The 17,672-nt window shown below is 38.2% G+C and overlaps 1 protein-coding gene across 2 annotated transcripts in view; it reads right to left on the minus strand.

Moving 5' to 3' along the window:
* The window catches only part of Rab2a (RAB2A, member RAS oncogene family), a 62,192-nt gene that overhangs the window by 15,986 nt on the left and 28,534 nt on the right, over positions 1-17,672 (minus strand). For both annotated transcript variants that reach the window (XM_076924232.1, XM_076924233.1), the window contains exons 3-6: positions 14,498-14,565; positions 10,858-10,940; positions 10,334-10,426; positions 6,993-7,104 (exon numbers count right to left, since the gene is read on the minus strand). In XM_076924232.1, coding sequence (XP_076780347.1) covers positions 6,993-7,104; positions 10,334-10,426; positions 10,858-10,940; positions 14,498-14,565 — 356 coding nt within the window. The remainder of the gene's footprint in view (positions 1-6,992; positions 7,105-10,333; positions 10,427-10,857; positions 10,941-14,497; positions 14,566-17,672) is intronic.

Consider the following 17,672-nt stretch of genomic DNA (forward strand, 5'->3'; position numbering starts at 1 on the left):
TCTCTCTCTCTCTCTCTCTCTCTCTCTCTCTCACTCACTCACTCACAAGAATGCTTCACAGAGCACAAGTTCTAAAAGGTCAATTTATTAATTTTTCCTTTTAAGAGTTATTCCTTTGGAGGCAAGTATGCCTATGCCCCAAGTGTCCTGCTTTTTTACCTGCTAAGAGAAAAAAACAGTTGAACATTTTCTACTTGCTTTCACAAACCATTAGAGTTTATCTTCTTGTATAACATTGAGACTCCTGGGGTTTGTCTTCTACTGCAGTACACTCTATTATTAGGTGGTCTCTTCACTGGCGTGCCCTGTGCCTTGTTAGGTCAGCTGCATCTCTGAAAAGGTTCCTAAGTTACTTATTACTCTGCTGTCTCCATAGCTAGCCTTCATGAGCTTCGGTCTTAGTGGTCACAGCTATGTGAAACCTGAAACCAAGTAGTGAGACTCACCCTGTTCTTCCTTCCAGGTTGTTTTAGTTACTGTAGTCCGTTTGCATCTCTGTGTGTATTTTATATTATTACTTTCTACATTTACTAAAACTGGAATTTGTTTTGATAGAAATATTGTTAAACCTTTATGTCAATCTGTAAAGTAAGTGAACTGTTTTAGTCAGTGTTCTATTGCTGCGAAGAGAAACCAAGACCATTGCAAATCTCTCTCGTTTTTTTGTTTTGTTTTTTTTTTTTTTTGAGGCAAGATTTCTCTATGTATCCTTGGTTGTCCTGGAACTTGCTCTGTAGACCAGGCTGGCCTCCAACTCAAGAGAGCTCCACTGGGCCTTTTGTAGGCTTCTGAAATCTCAAAGCCCATGCCTCAGTGACAAGCCCACACCTACTCCAACAAGACAGCACCTCCTAATAATACATTCCCTATGAACCTATGGGGGCCATTTTCATTCAAAATACCACAGTCACCATTAAGAAGCTGAACATTCCAAACAAGGAACACCCTATGTGTCTCCATCTACTTCAACCTTTCCTTCTTTCATTAGTTTTAGTAGTTTTCACCATATGTTTTACATGCACATATACAAACAATCACACATACTTAGTTTTGTGTGTTTGGTAATATACAGTATCGCTACACTTGAGTGTGGAAACCAGAGGTCAACACTGGTTGTCATCCTTAGTTGCTTTTCCACCTCAGTTTTAAAGTTTTTCGGAGACCTATGTAGTAGACCTGGTTGTCCTTACCCTTGTTATGTAGACCAGTCTGGCTTGAAACTGAGATCCTCCTGCCTCTGCCTCCTAAATAGTGGGTAAAGGTGTCTGTCACCATGCCTAGCTCTACCATATTCTTTTGAGACAGCATCTCTCAGTGAACTTGGTACTTACTGATTTGACTAGACTGGGATCTGACAGGTTTTTTTTTTTTTTTTTGCATTTCTCAAGCCCCAACATTGGTATACAGGCATGTGTGATGTGTCTGACTTTTTCTGTGGGTGTAGTACTTCCAACTCAGGTTCTTTTGTTTGCAAGTCAAGCACTTTACCCACTGAGCCATATCTCTAGCCCACTATAAAGGTTTTTAGATTTACATCTAAGCATTTTATTTTTGTGGTTATAGATAATACTGAAATGTGTTCATGTTTCTACTGTTACAATTTAACAGAAATATAATTGATTTTTGTGTTTATCACGTGTCTACCAACCTTGCTGAATTACCCTTAATGATTCTAGACTTTTACCTTGTAAATTCCTGGAGATTTTCCTACCAATATAACTATGTTACTCACAAAAACAGTTTTAATTTTTCTGTACTAAGCTGTACACTTTCCTTCCTTCCTTCCTAGTGATACGGATGTGCATGCTAGCTAGACCATCCATCAACATATTCGATAATAATTATGACCAGACACAGACATCTTTTCCTTGCTCCTGAAGAAACGGACAAGGCATTCAGCTTATCATCAATTTTAGTTGTGGTTTGTGTGAGTGTGCATCAATTTCGATGACCAGGTTATAGTGATTCAATTTTGGATACTGAGCAAGCACTGGTTACTTTGGAGAAATTCATTTGGTCATGATGTGTGTGTGTGTGTGTGTGTGTGTGTGTGTATTTATTTATTTATTATATTATATTTACACAAATATATGTATGCATACTGAAAATTTTCATGCTAGGACTTTGTTACCCAGATTGATTGTGATCCTCCTGCTTCACTCAGTTCCCCAAGTAGCTGGGATTACAGGAATGAATCAGCATGCCCAGTATTACTGCTTTCTTGTAATTTAAATATTTTTAGACTTATGATTTATATAGTGTTTCTTGTGCATCTCTGTAACATCTTTCAAGTGCAGCACAGGTATTGTATTATACATACATAAGTAACCACCATCTACTAGTGCACTTGTTTTTATCAAACTGAGTGAAGTCTGGAGACTTTCCTTCCCATGATGTTCCTTTGTTGTCTTTGGTCCCTTTGCCTACACTGGTAACTACATTGTGCAAGGTCACTTCAACCATCAGACATACTTTGTAACACTCAACAGTGTACTATATTCATGTTTACTTTTATTACGTTTTTCTTTCATTTTTTAAATCATTTCATTTCCTATAGACATTCTTCTATGGTAGAGTTGCAGTTGACAAATTTATTTATCTGACAATGCCTTGATTCTTCCTTCATTCCTGAGAGACTTTGTTGTAGGTACAAGAGTCTAGGTTAATAATTGTTTGCTTTCAGCTCTTGAAAAATGTGTCATTTTCTTCTGGTTTCCATGGTTTCTTGTGAAAATTTCTTATGTGTTTTCCCTGTATGTATGTATGTGCACCACATGTGTACAATACTCATGGAGGCCAGATAAGGGCATGGGGGAACCCCTGGAACTGGAGCTACAGATACTTGTGAGCTGCCACATAAATGCTGGAAACTGAACTTCAGTCCTCTGCAAGAGCAGCAAGTGCCCTTGACCACAGAGCCATCTCCAGCCTGTCTTATGATTTTTGATGAGAAAGCTGTCACCTGAATTGCTGTGTCCACACTCCAATCCAACTAGGGTATTACTTTAAGTTTTCTTTTTCTTTCATTTGCAGAAATTTGACCACACAGAGTTGCTTTTTTTTTTTTTTTTTTTTTTTTTTTCTCTCTCTTTTTTTTTTTGCTACGGATTTATCTGGTATTATTCTGTTTGAGTTGGCTTGGCTTGAATCTGTACATACCTTCCCCCTGATCCTCATAATCGGTCATTTTTTGTTTGCTTGCTTTAAATATTTAATAAACATATTCTTTCCCTTCATCTTCTAGGACTAATAATACGTAACTACCTTTGTTATAATCCCACAAGTCTATTTGGTACTATTCATTCTTCCTCCCAGGCCGTTTTTTCCCTGCAGTTCAGAATCTGCTTTAGAATTTACTTTTTTGGGATGCTAGGGATCAAACTCAGGGTTTAATGTATACTGTGAGAATGCTATACCACTAAGCCACATCCCTAGTCTATCACTGTAGTTTAAACTGCATAGTTTCTATTGGTGGTTTTTTTTTTTTTTTTTTTTTTTGGTTTTCGAGGCAGGGTTTCTCTGTGTAGCCCTGGCTGTCCTCGAACTCAGAAATGCGCCTGCCTCTGCCTCCCAAGTGCTGGGATTAAAGGCATGCGCCACCACTACCTGGCTTGTTTTAAAAGTTAAGAAAAAGATTTTATGTTATGTATAGATGCTTTGCCTACTTATATGCATGTACATGTACATACACTGTCTACAAAGGCCAGAAGAAGGCAGCACATTCCCCAGTACTGTTAACCATCTGCCATGTAGGTGCTGGGAACTGAATTCAGGTCTTCTGGAGGAGCAGCCAGTACTTGTAAACCCTAAGCCATCTCTCCAGCTCCAGCTTCTATTGTATTATCATTCCATTAGCTATTTCTTTTCTCAGTCACATATCAGATTTACCAATTTCAATTATTATAGTTTTAAGTTCTAAAAATTATTTTTATAATTTTTGGTAGTCATGTTTCAGGTTTATTTATATAATCAGCACAGGATTACAGGTATAGGCCAACACGCCCAGCCTCTCTTACTCATTCAGTGTGGCTCTTCCTGGTGTAGGTATGCCTGGAATCTTCCACCTGATGCTAGGAATTTTGAGGACAAAGTTGGAAGACTCTGGATTGCATTTAGGCCTCTGTTCTGTGGCTTCCTCTGTCAATGGTGCTACCATTTCTCTACTGGTAATACTGGGAAATAGTCTAGTAGTGTATATGGTCCTTCTTTTTTCTGTAATGTCTGGGTACAGTGAATTTTTGCCCCACCCCACCCCCAAGATCTACTTATTTATGTATTTTATGTATATGGGTGTTTTGTCTGCATGTACATCTGTACACCAGAAGAGGCATCAGATCCCATGGGACTATAGTTATAGATGGTTGTGGGCTGCCTTGTGGGTGCTAGAAACTGAACTCAAAACCTCTGAAAGAGCAGCCAGTGTTTTGAACCATTGAGCCATCTCTCTAGCCCCTGCTTGTCTGTTTGTTTTTTGAAGTAGAGACTCACTGTGTAGCCAGACTAGGCAGAATCTCACTAAGAGCTTCTGTCCCTCCCTCTCCCTCTCTTTCTTGGTGGTACTGGGGATCTAGCCCGGGTCTCGTGTAAGTCAGATAAGTACTTTATCACACCCCAGCCTAGAAGAGCACCCTGAGAGTTCTCCAGGGGCTGCTGTATCTAGAGAACCCTTCCCAATACTTTGGGCTTTTTCTTAGTTGTATGTGGCAGCAGGAAAAGTTAATCTAGCCTATCTTCTCAGTAGCAGAAGTTAGCTACCAAGTCAGAGTCAAACTTACGGCAATTCTACTTGAATCCACTTGAGTCAGCCTCCTGAGCGCTGGGATTTTGGTTATTAATCTCTATGTCCCTCTTGATTCCACCCGTTTTTACGTTACAGTAATAGTCGTCCATCTTAAAATACTTCATCATAATATATTTAGTTTTTGAGAGGCAAATTAGTTTTTATCATTACATAAAGTGCTATTTTTTTATCAGGCAAATTCCAGCTCAGATGAAATGTAAACACTCAGTCTCTCTATATAGATGTATAGTATAGGAATATAGCATTTCCTTCAAATAATCAAAAGGACAACAGCGACTTACTGCTTACAAATAAACACTGTATTTGTTAAGAAAAAAAGCACGCAAAGGCATTGGAGGCAGACTTAGAAGTCTAAAGTTTTTTTCCCTGAATTGACTTTATTAATCAGCTACGCCTTAGATGTCTTGAACCCCTCCCTCACCAAAGACTGGCCTTATGATTTTAAGTACAACACCTCCAACATAGGAGAAGCTCTCTGAAACAGATAGTTTCCCCTGTGTGTGTGTGTGTGTGTGTGTGTGTGTTATGTGTACATTTCTCCTTGAAGACAGACAAAAGTGTGGAAGAGATTTCTCACTTGGTGTTCTATGTGAAGAGAAATGTATGTTCAAGCTGTTATTACTTCTCGTAACAAGCACTAGGTAGTGCCTGTATAAAATTCGTTTAGAATCTTCACAGGGTTCCTCATCAAGCATCGTCTATCTTACCAAGGAAGACTTCTTCATTGAATAAACCAGTGTCACAGAATTACTACAGTTCATTTTTGCATTCAAGGGTTGTGATGGTTTGTATATGCTTAGCCCAGGGATTGGCACTGTTAGGAGTTGTGGCCTTGCTGGAGTGGTGTGGCCTGATAGGAGTAGGAATGGGCTTTAAGACCCTAGTCCTACATTCATCCTAAAGCCAGGTTCAGAACTAAATGTTTTAGTTAGGATAGATGACAGAGGTGCTGGTTAGTCAACAAAAGGATGGACGGGGTATTAGGACTATCTTGCACCTCACTGGTACAAATTGGCATAATTATGCTCTAATTGTATTTTGAGAGAAAAGTTTAATTTTAACAGGAAGGGTGGTGTGTAGGATGAGCTAAGGTAGAAGGAGTACTGAGAGGAAGAAAAGGAGTAAGAAGAGGAGAAGAAGAAGGAGAGGAGAAGCTAGGTGATGAAAGAGAGAAAGAGGGGGGAGACAGGGAGGCAGATATTCATGTATCTCCACCAGTCAAAGATAGTTGTTATATCTAGGTTGGTCAGTGGGTTACACCTCTGATTGAACAATTCCAAACTTATAACGCTTATGATTAACATTATTTTTTAAAAATGTATAAATGCAAAAAGGAAAAGGGGGCATGGGATAGGGGTTTTCTAAGGGGGGGGGAATGGGGAAAGGGGATGCCATCTGAAGTGTAAATAAAATATCTAATAAAAAAAAAAAAAAAGACCCTAGTCCTAGTCTTTTCCTGTTTGCCTTGGGAATGAGATGCAGAACTCTTAGCTCCTCCCCCATGCTTCTGCCTTGATGATAATGAACCTAACCTCTGAACCTGTAATCCAGCCCCAATTAAATGTTGTTCTTTATAAGAGTTGCCTTGGTCATGGTGTCTCTTTATAGCAGTAGAACTTTAACTAAACAAGAGTTAATTAGAAAACTTGTATTTAATAATGAAATACTATGTCTAATGTGCTATGCTAACTGATGTACAGGGCCCTTTCCTCAGCTATACTTAAAACAATAAGCCCTTCTAGCCACTGTTTTCTAGGGCCTCTTTCAGTCATTTTTATAAGCTGTTCTTATCCATGAGGAAGAAATTCAGCATTACTTAAAGTAAACTGCTTTCTTGGCCTCATTTCCTCTTTTGATAAAATACAAAATATAGGAATTCTAATCTTCTAGTGTAGTGTAAATAATATAGCATAAAAATATACCCAGAAAACTAATAGTTCAGGATGATTAGACCAACAAAAATGAGATAATATCATTTTCACCCACTAAAGACAGCAGGATTCTCATATATACTGACACATGCAGGCCACAGGGCTTCAGAAGACAATGCAAAAAGTCAGATAGCAACTGTTTTACTTTAATATTCAACAACTACTAGAAACTTAAGCTTACAAAAAAAGACCAGTAAATACAAAGTTAAGGTCTATGGAATATACCTATACGCCAATGCATGAGGCCCTCATTAACTTACCTCCTCTACATTAGAAGCAGTCTTGGCAGAAGTTTCCATGAAGATAAGTCCGTGCTCTCGTGCAAAAGCTTCACCTTCTTCCTTTTTCACTTCTCTCCTAGATTCTAAGTCACTGAGCACAGAAGAGAAAGAGTTGTGTTAGTAAATAACACAGTACAAATAGAGGAATCAGTCAGTAGAAAATGCACCATGGAACTCAACATTACACAGACCATTTTTCAACAGCTTCATACACAATAATTAGCTGCATTATTCAGGGTGTTACAAAGGTCAACATATGTGAAATACATCGCCTACTTTCAAGTGACTAGAATTCCAGCAGAAACATATTATTCCAACTCTGAGTTCCAGAATGGTAAGATGCTTATAGCAGTAGCGGGAAGGCAACTTGTTATGTATGGTACCCCATCTTCAAACAGAGTAGGTTACCAAAGCAGAAAGTTACTTGGCTAAAGATAACAGCTGAAAAGGAGAACCCATCACCTCATCCACTGTCCACAGTGCCTGAGTTTCTAAAAATGAGATAAAAACATCTGCCATCCAACTCCCCAAAGTTACAGGAAACTTTGTAAAATCCAAAGTGTTAAAAAAAAGTAAATTAGATTATTTATCTTGGTTTAATCCTCAGTTTCTTCTTAAAGCAAAACCAGTAGTAGATGGGCAGGGACAAACAGAAGTCTGAGCCTGGGTGGTCTCCTTGCAGTTTTTCTCATATAGAATTGGATTAGTGCAGGAAAGAGTTTCTTTAAGCATGCTCTAGTATAAAAGCGCAAAACCTTTACTATTAGTGTTTATGAAAATGTATTGACATAAGTTGGCTAGTTGGTCTGTTTGTCTTTCACTCACTGTAATTATTCTGAATATATATCAATAGTTCGTTCATTCCTTTTTATTGTTGAATAACATTCCTATTTTTGCTTCCTGGCCATCTCAAAGTGACTAGTTCTTTTGTCAAGAGCTTTTGACACAGTGCCCTGCATTGTCATACATCCAAAGTGACAGTAGCTAGCAATCTAATGAAACCTTTTCTCACTTGATTTTCAGATAGGTATTTTTCTCATAACACAAAACTGACCAAAGTACCACTGTGGTTATAGAAGCCTTATAAACCTTGCTGGGAATAGTGGCATATACATATAGTTTCAGCATGGGGGAATAGGCAGAGGCTTGCTGCAGGTTCAAGAACAGCATGTGGTCTACAGAGGAAGTTCTAGGCCAACTGTAGAGACTGTGCAAACACAAAACAAAAACAACCAACCAGAACCTGTCCTCCCCATTCAGAAACACACAACGAATATTTCAAAATCTGTATTAGTAAAAGCAGTAGATCTTCCAATTTTGTTCCTCTAAGTTGCTATGATTAGACTAAGACTACAGTTTTCACATAAAAAATACATTTTAAAATCAATTACGACTAACCCCCTAAAAGACACAGTGAAAAACTAACTATCTTAAAAGCACTTAGTTTTCATAAGCTAGATGTGGTGGCTCATGCTTATATTCCCAGCATTTGGGGGTAAGGGAGAAGGACAGGAGGCACCCTTGGCTACAGAGTGAATCTGAAGTCAGCCCGAGATACATGACACACAGTCTTAAGACTCATGAATGTGGCATAATTGCTATTCAGTTTATTCACAACGTTCTCTTCTTTTAGTACCAGAGGGATCTGTAGTAATAGCACATGTTCTGATTCTGATAATGTGATCACAATCTATTTTACTAATTTTCTCAAAGAATACTTTCTATTTCTACAGTCAGGCATGGTGGTTCACACCTGTAATCTCAGCACTGAGAAGGTTAAGACAGGAGGACTGTCAGCTTCAGGCCTCAGGCACACACAGACACACTGTTCTCAGTCTCCCAAAACAAACCCAGTAGCTTCTGATGTGACTGTTTTCCTTTCTCTTTGCTTATACTGGTGCTTGCTTTTAAAACAGGGTCTCACTGTGTAGCCTGAAGAGGTATGGGCCTGTAATCCTACCTGCTTCAGCCTTGTGTGGGCTGGGCCTCCATACTTACCCATCTTTTTAGTTCGATAAAAAGATGTAATTCCCCCTAATATAGTCATTCAATGTTATAATTTCCCACTACTGTTACCACATTTCATAATTTTTCAAAGATTGTAGAGACAGAAGTTTATTTGTAAAAATTGATAATAACATAATAGTTTCTACTAATAGCAATGCAGGAGGTGTGCACTACAATTATCAGCCCATGAATACCCTTTAGTATTCATCTGTCTGTAAATTCATTTGGCATTCCTTATATGAATGTGTGGTATTCTGTGTTTGGACTGGCCAGATATGTAACTGATTTCTTCACTAATTAATGAGATAAAAACTTGAACATGCTTGTTATTAAATTAATTACCATTTTACTTTTCTAAATATATTATCTGCCCACAGTATATATTTTATAACCCTGAAGTACAAATGAATTCTACTTCTACCACTTAAAAATACTATTTGGTGGCCACTCCAGCCAGGAAAGCAGGTAGGCTAAATACAGATTTTCCTCTTTCCTCGTTCCCTCCAAATCCAGTCATCCAGTCTCATCCCCAGCTCTGCAGCAGAGCACATGCTGAGGTACCCCCATCACACAGATCTTCTACTCTTGATTTCTCCAGCCCCCAGCTCCTGCAGGCACTTCCTGGGAACTCACAGGCCAGTCAGCAGGGAAGCAGAAAAGCTAAGTGCTCGCATCTTGAGCTCTCCCCTCAGCTCCTCTAATCTAATTCCTGAGTCACATCCAGTCCTCTGTAGCAGACCACCTGCTTCAGCCTCTCCACTGCTTTATGCCAGCCTCTGACTCCAGGAGACACTCCCTAGGAATCCCAAGTCCATCCCAGCATGAGAAGCAGATAGGCTAACCTCTCCCCCATCCCTCAAAATCCAATCGCCAGCTCCTTAACAGTCCACCTGAAGTGGCATGTCCTCACTCTGCTCCCATTCCCAAGGAACTAAGCAAATCCTGGCAGAAGGCTGTTTTCCTCCCTCCTGTAGACTCCCTCAGCCCTCTACTAGCCCATCCCCATTCCTAAGTGTCACTTCCCAATACCTAGAAACACATTCTACCCGGAATCTACAGTGGTCACGCTTAGAAAGATCTTAAAATTTCCTACCAAGCAACATACAGCCACCACTCTCCTAAGAATCAGAAGGCAACAAAAACCAAGGAACAAAACACCCAATAACAGTAAGATCTAAAGAAATACTCAGAATTTAAATAAAACTTTAAACTTAAGAAGCCAGTAACTTTCATGCAGACAGAAAAAGTAGTCACAAACAGTAACCACATCACTCACTATTAATGCAAGTCAAGCTCTAAGTTACTTCTTTTACCTTTTATTTCCAATAAGCATGATGACCATATTGGAATTGGAATGCTGACGGGCATCTTCTAACCAGGTTGTCAAGTGGTTGAACGTGTCTCTCCTAAACACAAATGGTATGTGATTTATGTGATTGCAGTTTTCAATATTTCTCCTCATAGTACACAATAAATAAGCCATCTACATTCTGCAAACATTAACCACGTTAACCATAGCCACTCATACTATGAGAACCGCATTTAAAGCACAGTATTTGGGTTTAGTGCTCACTGATTATATTTCAGTTAGAATAAATACAACTGTTAGCACAGTTTAGAAATTTTCAATGACTATATAATAGCATCAAATTGGTCAATCTGGGGTGCTTATTTAAATAAGAAAGAATTAAGCTGCAGATTTTGAGAAAACACTTAAATTTGATTCAAGACACAGTTTTAAAAGTGAGTAGCTAAAGCATAAAGGCTTTATTGCTAGTAACCACACTTATTTAGAAATAGTCTCCTTGAACTGAGATGAAAACTAACATAGACTTACCTTGTAATATCATACACTAGTAAAGCCCCCGCTGCACCTCTGTAATATGACCTTGTAATAGAACGAAAGGACTCCTGCCCTGCCTGAGAAGAAACAAAAGGTTGCAAAGTTTCCTTTAAAGTGGTATCCTTTTTACATTTCCATGTTACATGTTAATATATTACATATTAAACACAAAGGAAAGGCAGTCATAAATAGAGGAGAAAACTTCACTAGTCTTAGGAAAAAATCATATAACAGCACTATTGCTCCAATCACAGGACGCACAGGCGGCAATTCCCACTCCCCTCCCACTCCCAAACAAGACCCCTAACCCTTCTTGGCAATCCCTGACAACCCAATTTACTGAATGGCTTCACAATACATGAATCATTATTAGAACACAGAATGGACTCCTAGCAACTAAGCCCTGAAGACAAATTTGAAAGGAAGCAAATAACCCAGAGCCTCACATTTGAATTCAATAACCCACTCCCTGGGGCAGCTGTTGACACTAGAATAAATAAAGCCCATTGTAAATAAATGATGAATGACATCTTTACGCCCACCATCTGCTGGTGGAAAGGTTGTCAGTAGGCCAAGGATGCAGATTTTATCAGTTATACCATAAACTGCAGTGGGCTTTCAACAGCCAACACATGGAATTCTTTGAGCAATCATTTTATTATGAAAAACGGAAAAAGGTTCTGAATTGAATTTATATAATTTTTCTTCACACAATCAATTTCCTCTGCATCTGATATATAATGCTTGTCAAAAGGCAACCGGATGTAAATGTCATCTTTACATCCTGTGAAACAGGCACCAGAGATTAAGTCCAGTTCAATAATTTTTCTATTTCAAAGTATTAACATTCTGCTAAGCAAGGCTGAGGAAGGCTATAACTATAGAAGTAATTTTTGTACTTAAAATACATGAACTTGAAAGATATTTAGGTTTTTATGTTCTGAGTCTTGAATTTCTGGTGCAAATCTAAAGTCTATCTTGTTCTGGTTTGTTCCAATATCTTCTCTTGTTGACCCTTCAAGAATATTTCCTGCCTTGAATGTCACTCTCAGTGCCTAGAACTGGGACTGGTACTCAGATGGCACTCAAGAGAAAGCATGCTGAAGCAAACTGTATAATCAAGTGTCTTAGCCACATGCATAAAATGGTCAGTATCCCACTGCATACAAGGAGGTAAAGTGGGGAATCCCTAAAACTCACTGGTCAGCCTAGTACAAGAGCTCCAAACTCTGACACAAACAAGAGAAAACCAAGGTGGACCATGATCAAGGAAAATACCTGACACTGACTTCTGGCATCCCCAAATACCAACATGCACACCAATGCATGCAGGTATCACAGGCAGTGTTAAGACATTTTAGGCTCACAGGAGAAACACTTATAAGATAGATACATACTGAGTGTGGTGGGGCACCCCTTTAATCCCAGCACTTAGGAGGCACAGGCAGGAAGATCTCTGAGTTCAAGGCCAGTCTGGTCTACAGAGCTAGTTCCAGGACAGCCAGGGCCACACAGAGAAACCCTGTCTCAAAACAAATCACAACTAGCCAACCAAACAAACTAACAACCAAACAAATGAAAAGCCACAAACAGCCGGGCAGTGGTGTTGCACGCCTTTAATCCCAAAGCACTTGGGAGGCAGAGGTAGGCGCATTTCTGAGTTCAAGGCCAGCCTGGTCTACAGAGTGAGATCCAGGACAGCCAGGGCTATACAGAGAAACCCTGTCTGAAAAAAACAAAAACAAATAAAAAAACCCCACAAACAAACAAAACAGGTAACCCAGCTTTCCACTGAAAAGTGGTCAGAAGGCATAAGAATGCAGTTCAATGGAGAACTCCAAGACAGAGCAGCAGATTCAGTGTTTACCATCTGAAATACAACTGTGGCCAACATGGGAAGAACAGAAAATCTATATCCTGGAAACATCCTCAGCAACTGGCTTGGTCTCAGCAATGCAGTCTGAGAGTGGGTACTTCCTTTGAATTTCTCAATAGCTTCTGCACTGTCAAGTGAGAAGGTAAAACTGACTGACTGGAGGAAAGGAGAACAGGGCTATATGGTTGATTACATTCCCTGTATGACAAGGCTCATGTCAACCTGTGATCCTCAACTATCTACTTGCAGGAAATTGAACTGACATTGTATACTTTAACCAAACACATATGGGCTTGATGTAAAGGGAGACTAGGGACTCCAGTATCTTGTGTTAAGCAGACACTAGAGATTTTCAAAACCATAACACTCTGCCAATCTTTTTCCTATGAAAATATAGCTGATTATTTTTGCTTTGGAAAAGTAGAGTTAATTTTCATAAATACCATATTGTTTATTTTCATTTAAAACATCTTTTTGTTTTGTTTTTGTTTTTTCGAGACAGGGTTTCTCTGTGTAGCCCTGGCTGTTCTGAAACTCACTCTGTAGATCAGGCTGGCCTTGAACTCAGAAATCCACCTGCCTCTGCCTCCCAAGTGCTGGGATTTAAAGGCATGTACCACCACTGCCCGGCCCATTTAAAACATCTTAGCAATATTATTTTAAAATGAATTAGGAGTCTGAAGATATAGCTTAGTGCTTAACACTTATCACTTGCCAAATATACATAAAGCCTTGTGTTAGATTCATACCCCAGTACCAGAAATGAACACAAGAAACCCAAGTATCTAATGTCCCAATTTTAAATTTTAATATAGTACTATTTATACTAATAACTCATAAAAGCTAAAGCTTTTCATGGGTCCTTTTTAGGCGGTTTGAAAACTGCTGCTTTATGGTATTCACTGTAACTTCTATGCATCTAAAAAAATTCATTCAAACAATTTTTAAAAATGAAAAATATGTTACTGAGTATATTGTAAGAAGGTTCACAAAGGTAGGCAGTAATTAGAATAATGTTTACAAATTCAAATCATTTTCTTATTCTGGGTTTGTATTAGAAAACAACATTTAAAACCATATAGATTACATGTAGCATTGGTTCATCAAATGGGAAGTGATGGAAATAGGATATTAAGTTAAGAGGCTCCCAGTGATCAGGACTGAATCAAACTTAAACTAGTAAGGATCAATAAATAATAATAATTAATAATAATAATAAAATATATAATACATAAATAATAGTAGTATTTTTATTTTTACATTACACTCTTTTAAAAAATATAGACTTGGTGATTATTTTTCTTAAAAATACAATATTGAGGGGCTGGACACATGGTTCCACGGTTGAGAGCACTTGCTGTTCTTATAGATGACCCTGGGTTTAGTTCCCAGCACCCACATGACGGTTCACAAAACCATCTGTAACTCTAGTTCTAGGCATCCAATGGGCCCCTGCACATGTGTAGCATACATATATACTCATGCAAACACATACATACATAAAAATAAGCAAACATTTAAAAACTATACATATATACAGTTCCTCGAGTGTTTCAATTTAGATCACAAGGCCTAAGGATTCACACAGATTTGTCTACCAGTACTCAGTTCCTGCAGGCACATTTACCTGCTGAAATCACTAAACATCAAGAAAAATCTTTTCTAGCTCATTTCATATCAGGGCTGTAGAAATTTGGTGTCTAACATATTTAACCTTAACCAAGTATGCAAAGGCACTCTTATGAATGCTACACTTACTGTATCCCAGATCTGGAGTTTTATCTGTTTCCCATCAATCGTTATCATTCGAGCACCAAACTCTACACCTGAATAAAACAGAAAACAATCTGTTAAAAGAACCAAGTGAAATATTTCACACTTGACTATTAAAACACAGAATGCTTGTTTTGGAGATATGTGATAAACACAGTTGCTAACCTTGGAAAATATATGAGCTAAGTCATAGGTACTCTGGAAGTTATCACTGAAACCAAATCATTATCATCTAGATTCTAAATATTCAAGATTCTAGAGAATGTTTTTCTACTCAAATGTTTTACATCCAGCTCTGTAATCCTGGCACTTGCGAAGCTAAAGCAAGAGGGATTCCTGTGAGTTTTAGGTTATCTAGACCACACAGCAAAACCACATGTTAAAAAACAATGACAGGGCTGGGCATGTTGGTGCATGCCTTTAATCATCCATGGGAGGCTCTGCAGGTAGATTTTTCTGACCAAAGTTAGCTTGGCCTACAAAGTGAGTTCTAGAATAGCTAAGGCTATACATAAAGACCCTGTCTCAAAAATAGAAAAGAAAACAAAAATCACAATTACAGTTAGTCATGGTAATGTTTGTAAAGCCAATATTGAGAGGTTGGAGAATCAGGAGTTCAAGGCCATCCTCAGTTACATAGTGAGAATGGAACCAGCCTGCATTAGATGAGATCCTCTTCCAAAAAGCAAAGCAAACAAGAAAATATTAGCACCTTACAGTCCTTTTAGTTGTGATCAGGAGATGAGCTAGAAAGATAACTTGTATCCTAAAATATATAGCTTGCTATGGTTTTCACTTGATGTTTTAATACTTTAATTCTATTCTTGGGATGCATATAGTCAATACCTAGAAACTAATAGTTATGCTCATGATTTTCAGGCTCAGAAATATTGGAACTCCAGAGAAGAGAGACATGGGAGTCGTGAGGTACTAGAATGAAAAATGTAAAACTAAAAATTATGCTTTCACATCTGCTCATCTACACACACGTGTTATTCATAGCATACATACTTTTAAAAAATATCTCTTCTGGCTAGAGACACATATAAAACCACCACCCAACAGCATAAAAACTCTTTAAAGAAGTCAATAGATGCCAACATTTTTTATTTATTTATCTATGTATGCATATGTGTTTGTGTGTGTATGTGTGGATCTCACACAGTGCATGGAGAGGACCAGAGAAAACTTCAAGAAGACACCTCTTTCACTACGAGTCCTTGGGATTAAACTTGGGTTGCTAGGCTTGACAGCAAGAGCCCTCCCTCAATCACAGAAACATTTTATAGGCCTACAAAATATTCATAATAATCATTTAAAAATTTAAAAATTGACAAGATAACCACTTTTTGTTATTTTGACTGAAAAAATTGGAAAACGGCAAGTTGAATAAAAGCCAGGTTGAAAAGAAAAGGGTTCTTTAAAACCTATGATTCTTTCACTTGGAAAGTGGAGACAAGAAGATCAAGAGTTCAAGGCCATCCTCAGCTACACACTGAATTTAAGACCACACTGAGCTATACAAGAACTTGTCTCAGAAAAACCAACACCACTTACAAATAAGGGAAATGGGAGAGACAGGGATGGGGAGGGGGAGACAGACAGAGACACCAAGGATAGAAAATGTGGATAATTTTTTGTGAGAAATTTGTTAAAATGAAAGCAAGAAAAATGGTCATAAAAAATTATCACTGAAACAGAAAAGTTAATGATGCCTGGAGAGAAAAAGAACCGCTAAGGTGGGCAGGCATCTGTGGGCATGATGTTAGGATCTGCAGAGTCCCTCCACAACAGCAGGGAGTTAGCAGTTCTGAGCACAGGCTTCTTAAGGTGGAGCTGCTGGGAACTTGTGAAAAACTTTTTTGACTTGCCCCCCCCCGCCTTTTTTTTTAAGACTCCATTGTTTATTCCCTGTTATCAACAGTTCATCAAAATATCATAGAAGTTCCTCCGGCTGCATGTAGTTGGTGTATTCTAAAAGAATCTGAAAGATTCCTTGTTAGAAGCTAGAATAGACTCTGTATAGTATGAAGTTCAATTGTGAGTCTTTTCAAGTCAAATGAATGCTACACTGAAAATAGAGACTCTCTACTGGTGTGACCAACAGTTGAATATATTGTATGCATGGTATGCACTGTTTAATGCTTTAATGAAGAGTAAGACTTTTTGGTTAAATTCTCATACTTCAGACTCCATTTGGACAGTCTGCTCAGACATGGAAAAGGGATCATTTATTTTTTGTGTAAAAGTTCAGAGTGGCTAACTCAAGGGTGGTGAGGTGTTCTTTGAGAGAATTCAATTGCACTCTTCCTTAAGTTCCAAAAAGCAAACAGGAGGAGGGGAGTGGGTTTTTAGGGAGGGGAAATGGGGAAAGAGGATAGCATCTGAAATGTAAATAAATAAAATATCTAATTAAAAAAAAAAGAAAAAAAGAGAAAGGAGCTAGCTTGAAAGAGTGGGGACTTGATTTGCTTAAGTAAGCATGCTAATCGCTATTCTATTTTTGTTTGTTCTGTTACGTGTTATTTCTTTAATGTAGAAAACACAGGTGTCTAGGCTCTACCCTGGACCACAACTTCATTATGCATGAATATGACAACTTCATATGAATGAATATGAATATATATTTTAGGGCCTTTCACAAATGGACACTTCCTTATGGAACTCAGGAGGAACTGGTCAATTTCTATACTTCTAAAATATCTTGAATTCTTATTTAACTCTAACAATAAATATTTAAACAACAACAACCAAAAGTTAGAACAAGGCTTGTAAGCACACTGTGCTCAGAGTAAGGCTACTACTGCAACTAAGATAAATGTAACAAACTCTGGCTGTCATCTCTTTAGATGTATTAAGGCACTAATTCAGAGGGTTCCACACAGTTTTAAGTAGACTTGTGACAACTGTACTATGACTACACATGTGCCTTACATGGATGGCAGATCCCAAGAAAAATCTTCTGCTGTAAAACTGTCTTCAGATCTGAAGAGATGTGTGCCTGAACACACATGCACAAGGACTCATGTTTGCAATTCCAGAGATCATGTATATCAGACAGAAATAGAATTTCTTTTTTTCAATAACAGCTAAAATACTAATATACTCAAAATCAGTCATGGAGCAAAGAATAAAATACTGAAGGGTTCTTACTCCTAAA

This window comes from Arvicanthis niloticus, chromosome 25, assembly GCF_011762505.2.
Source record: "Arvicanthis niloticus isolate mArvNil1 chromosome 25, mArvNil1.pat.X, whole genome shotgun sequence".
Classification (NCBI taxonomy): domain Eukaryota; kingdom Metazoa; phylum Chordata; class Mammalia; order Rodentia; family Muridae; genus Arvicanthis; species Arvicanthis niloticus.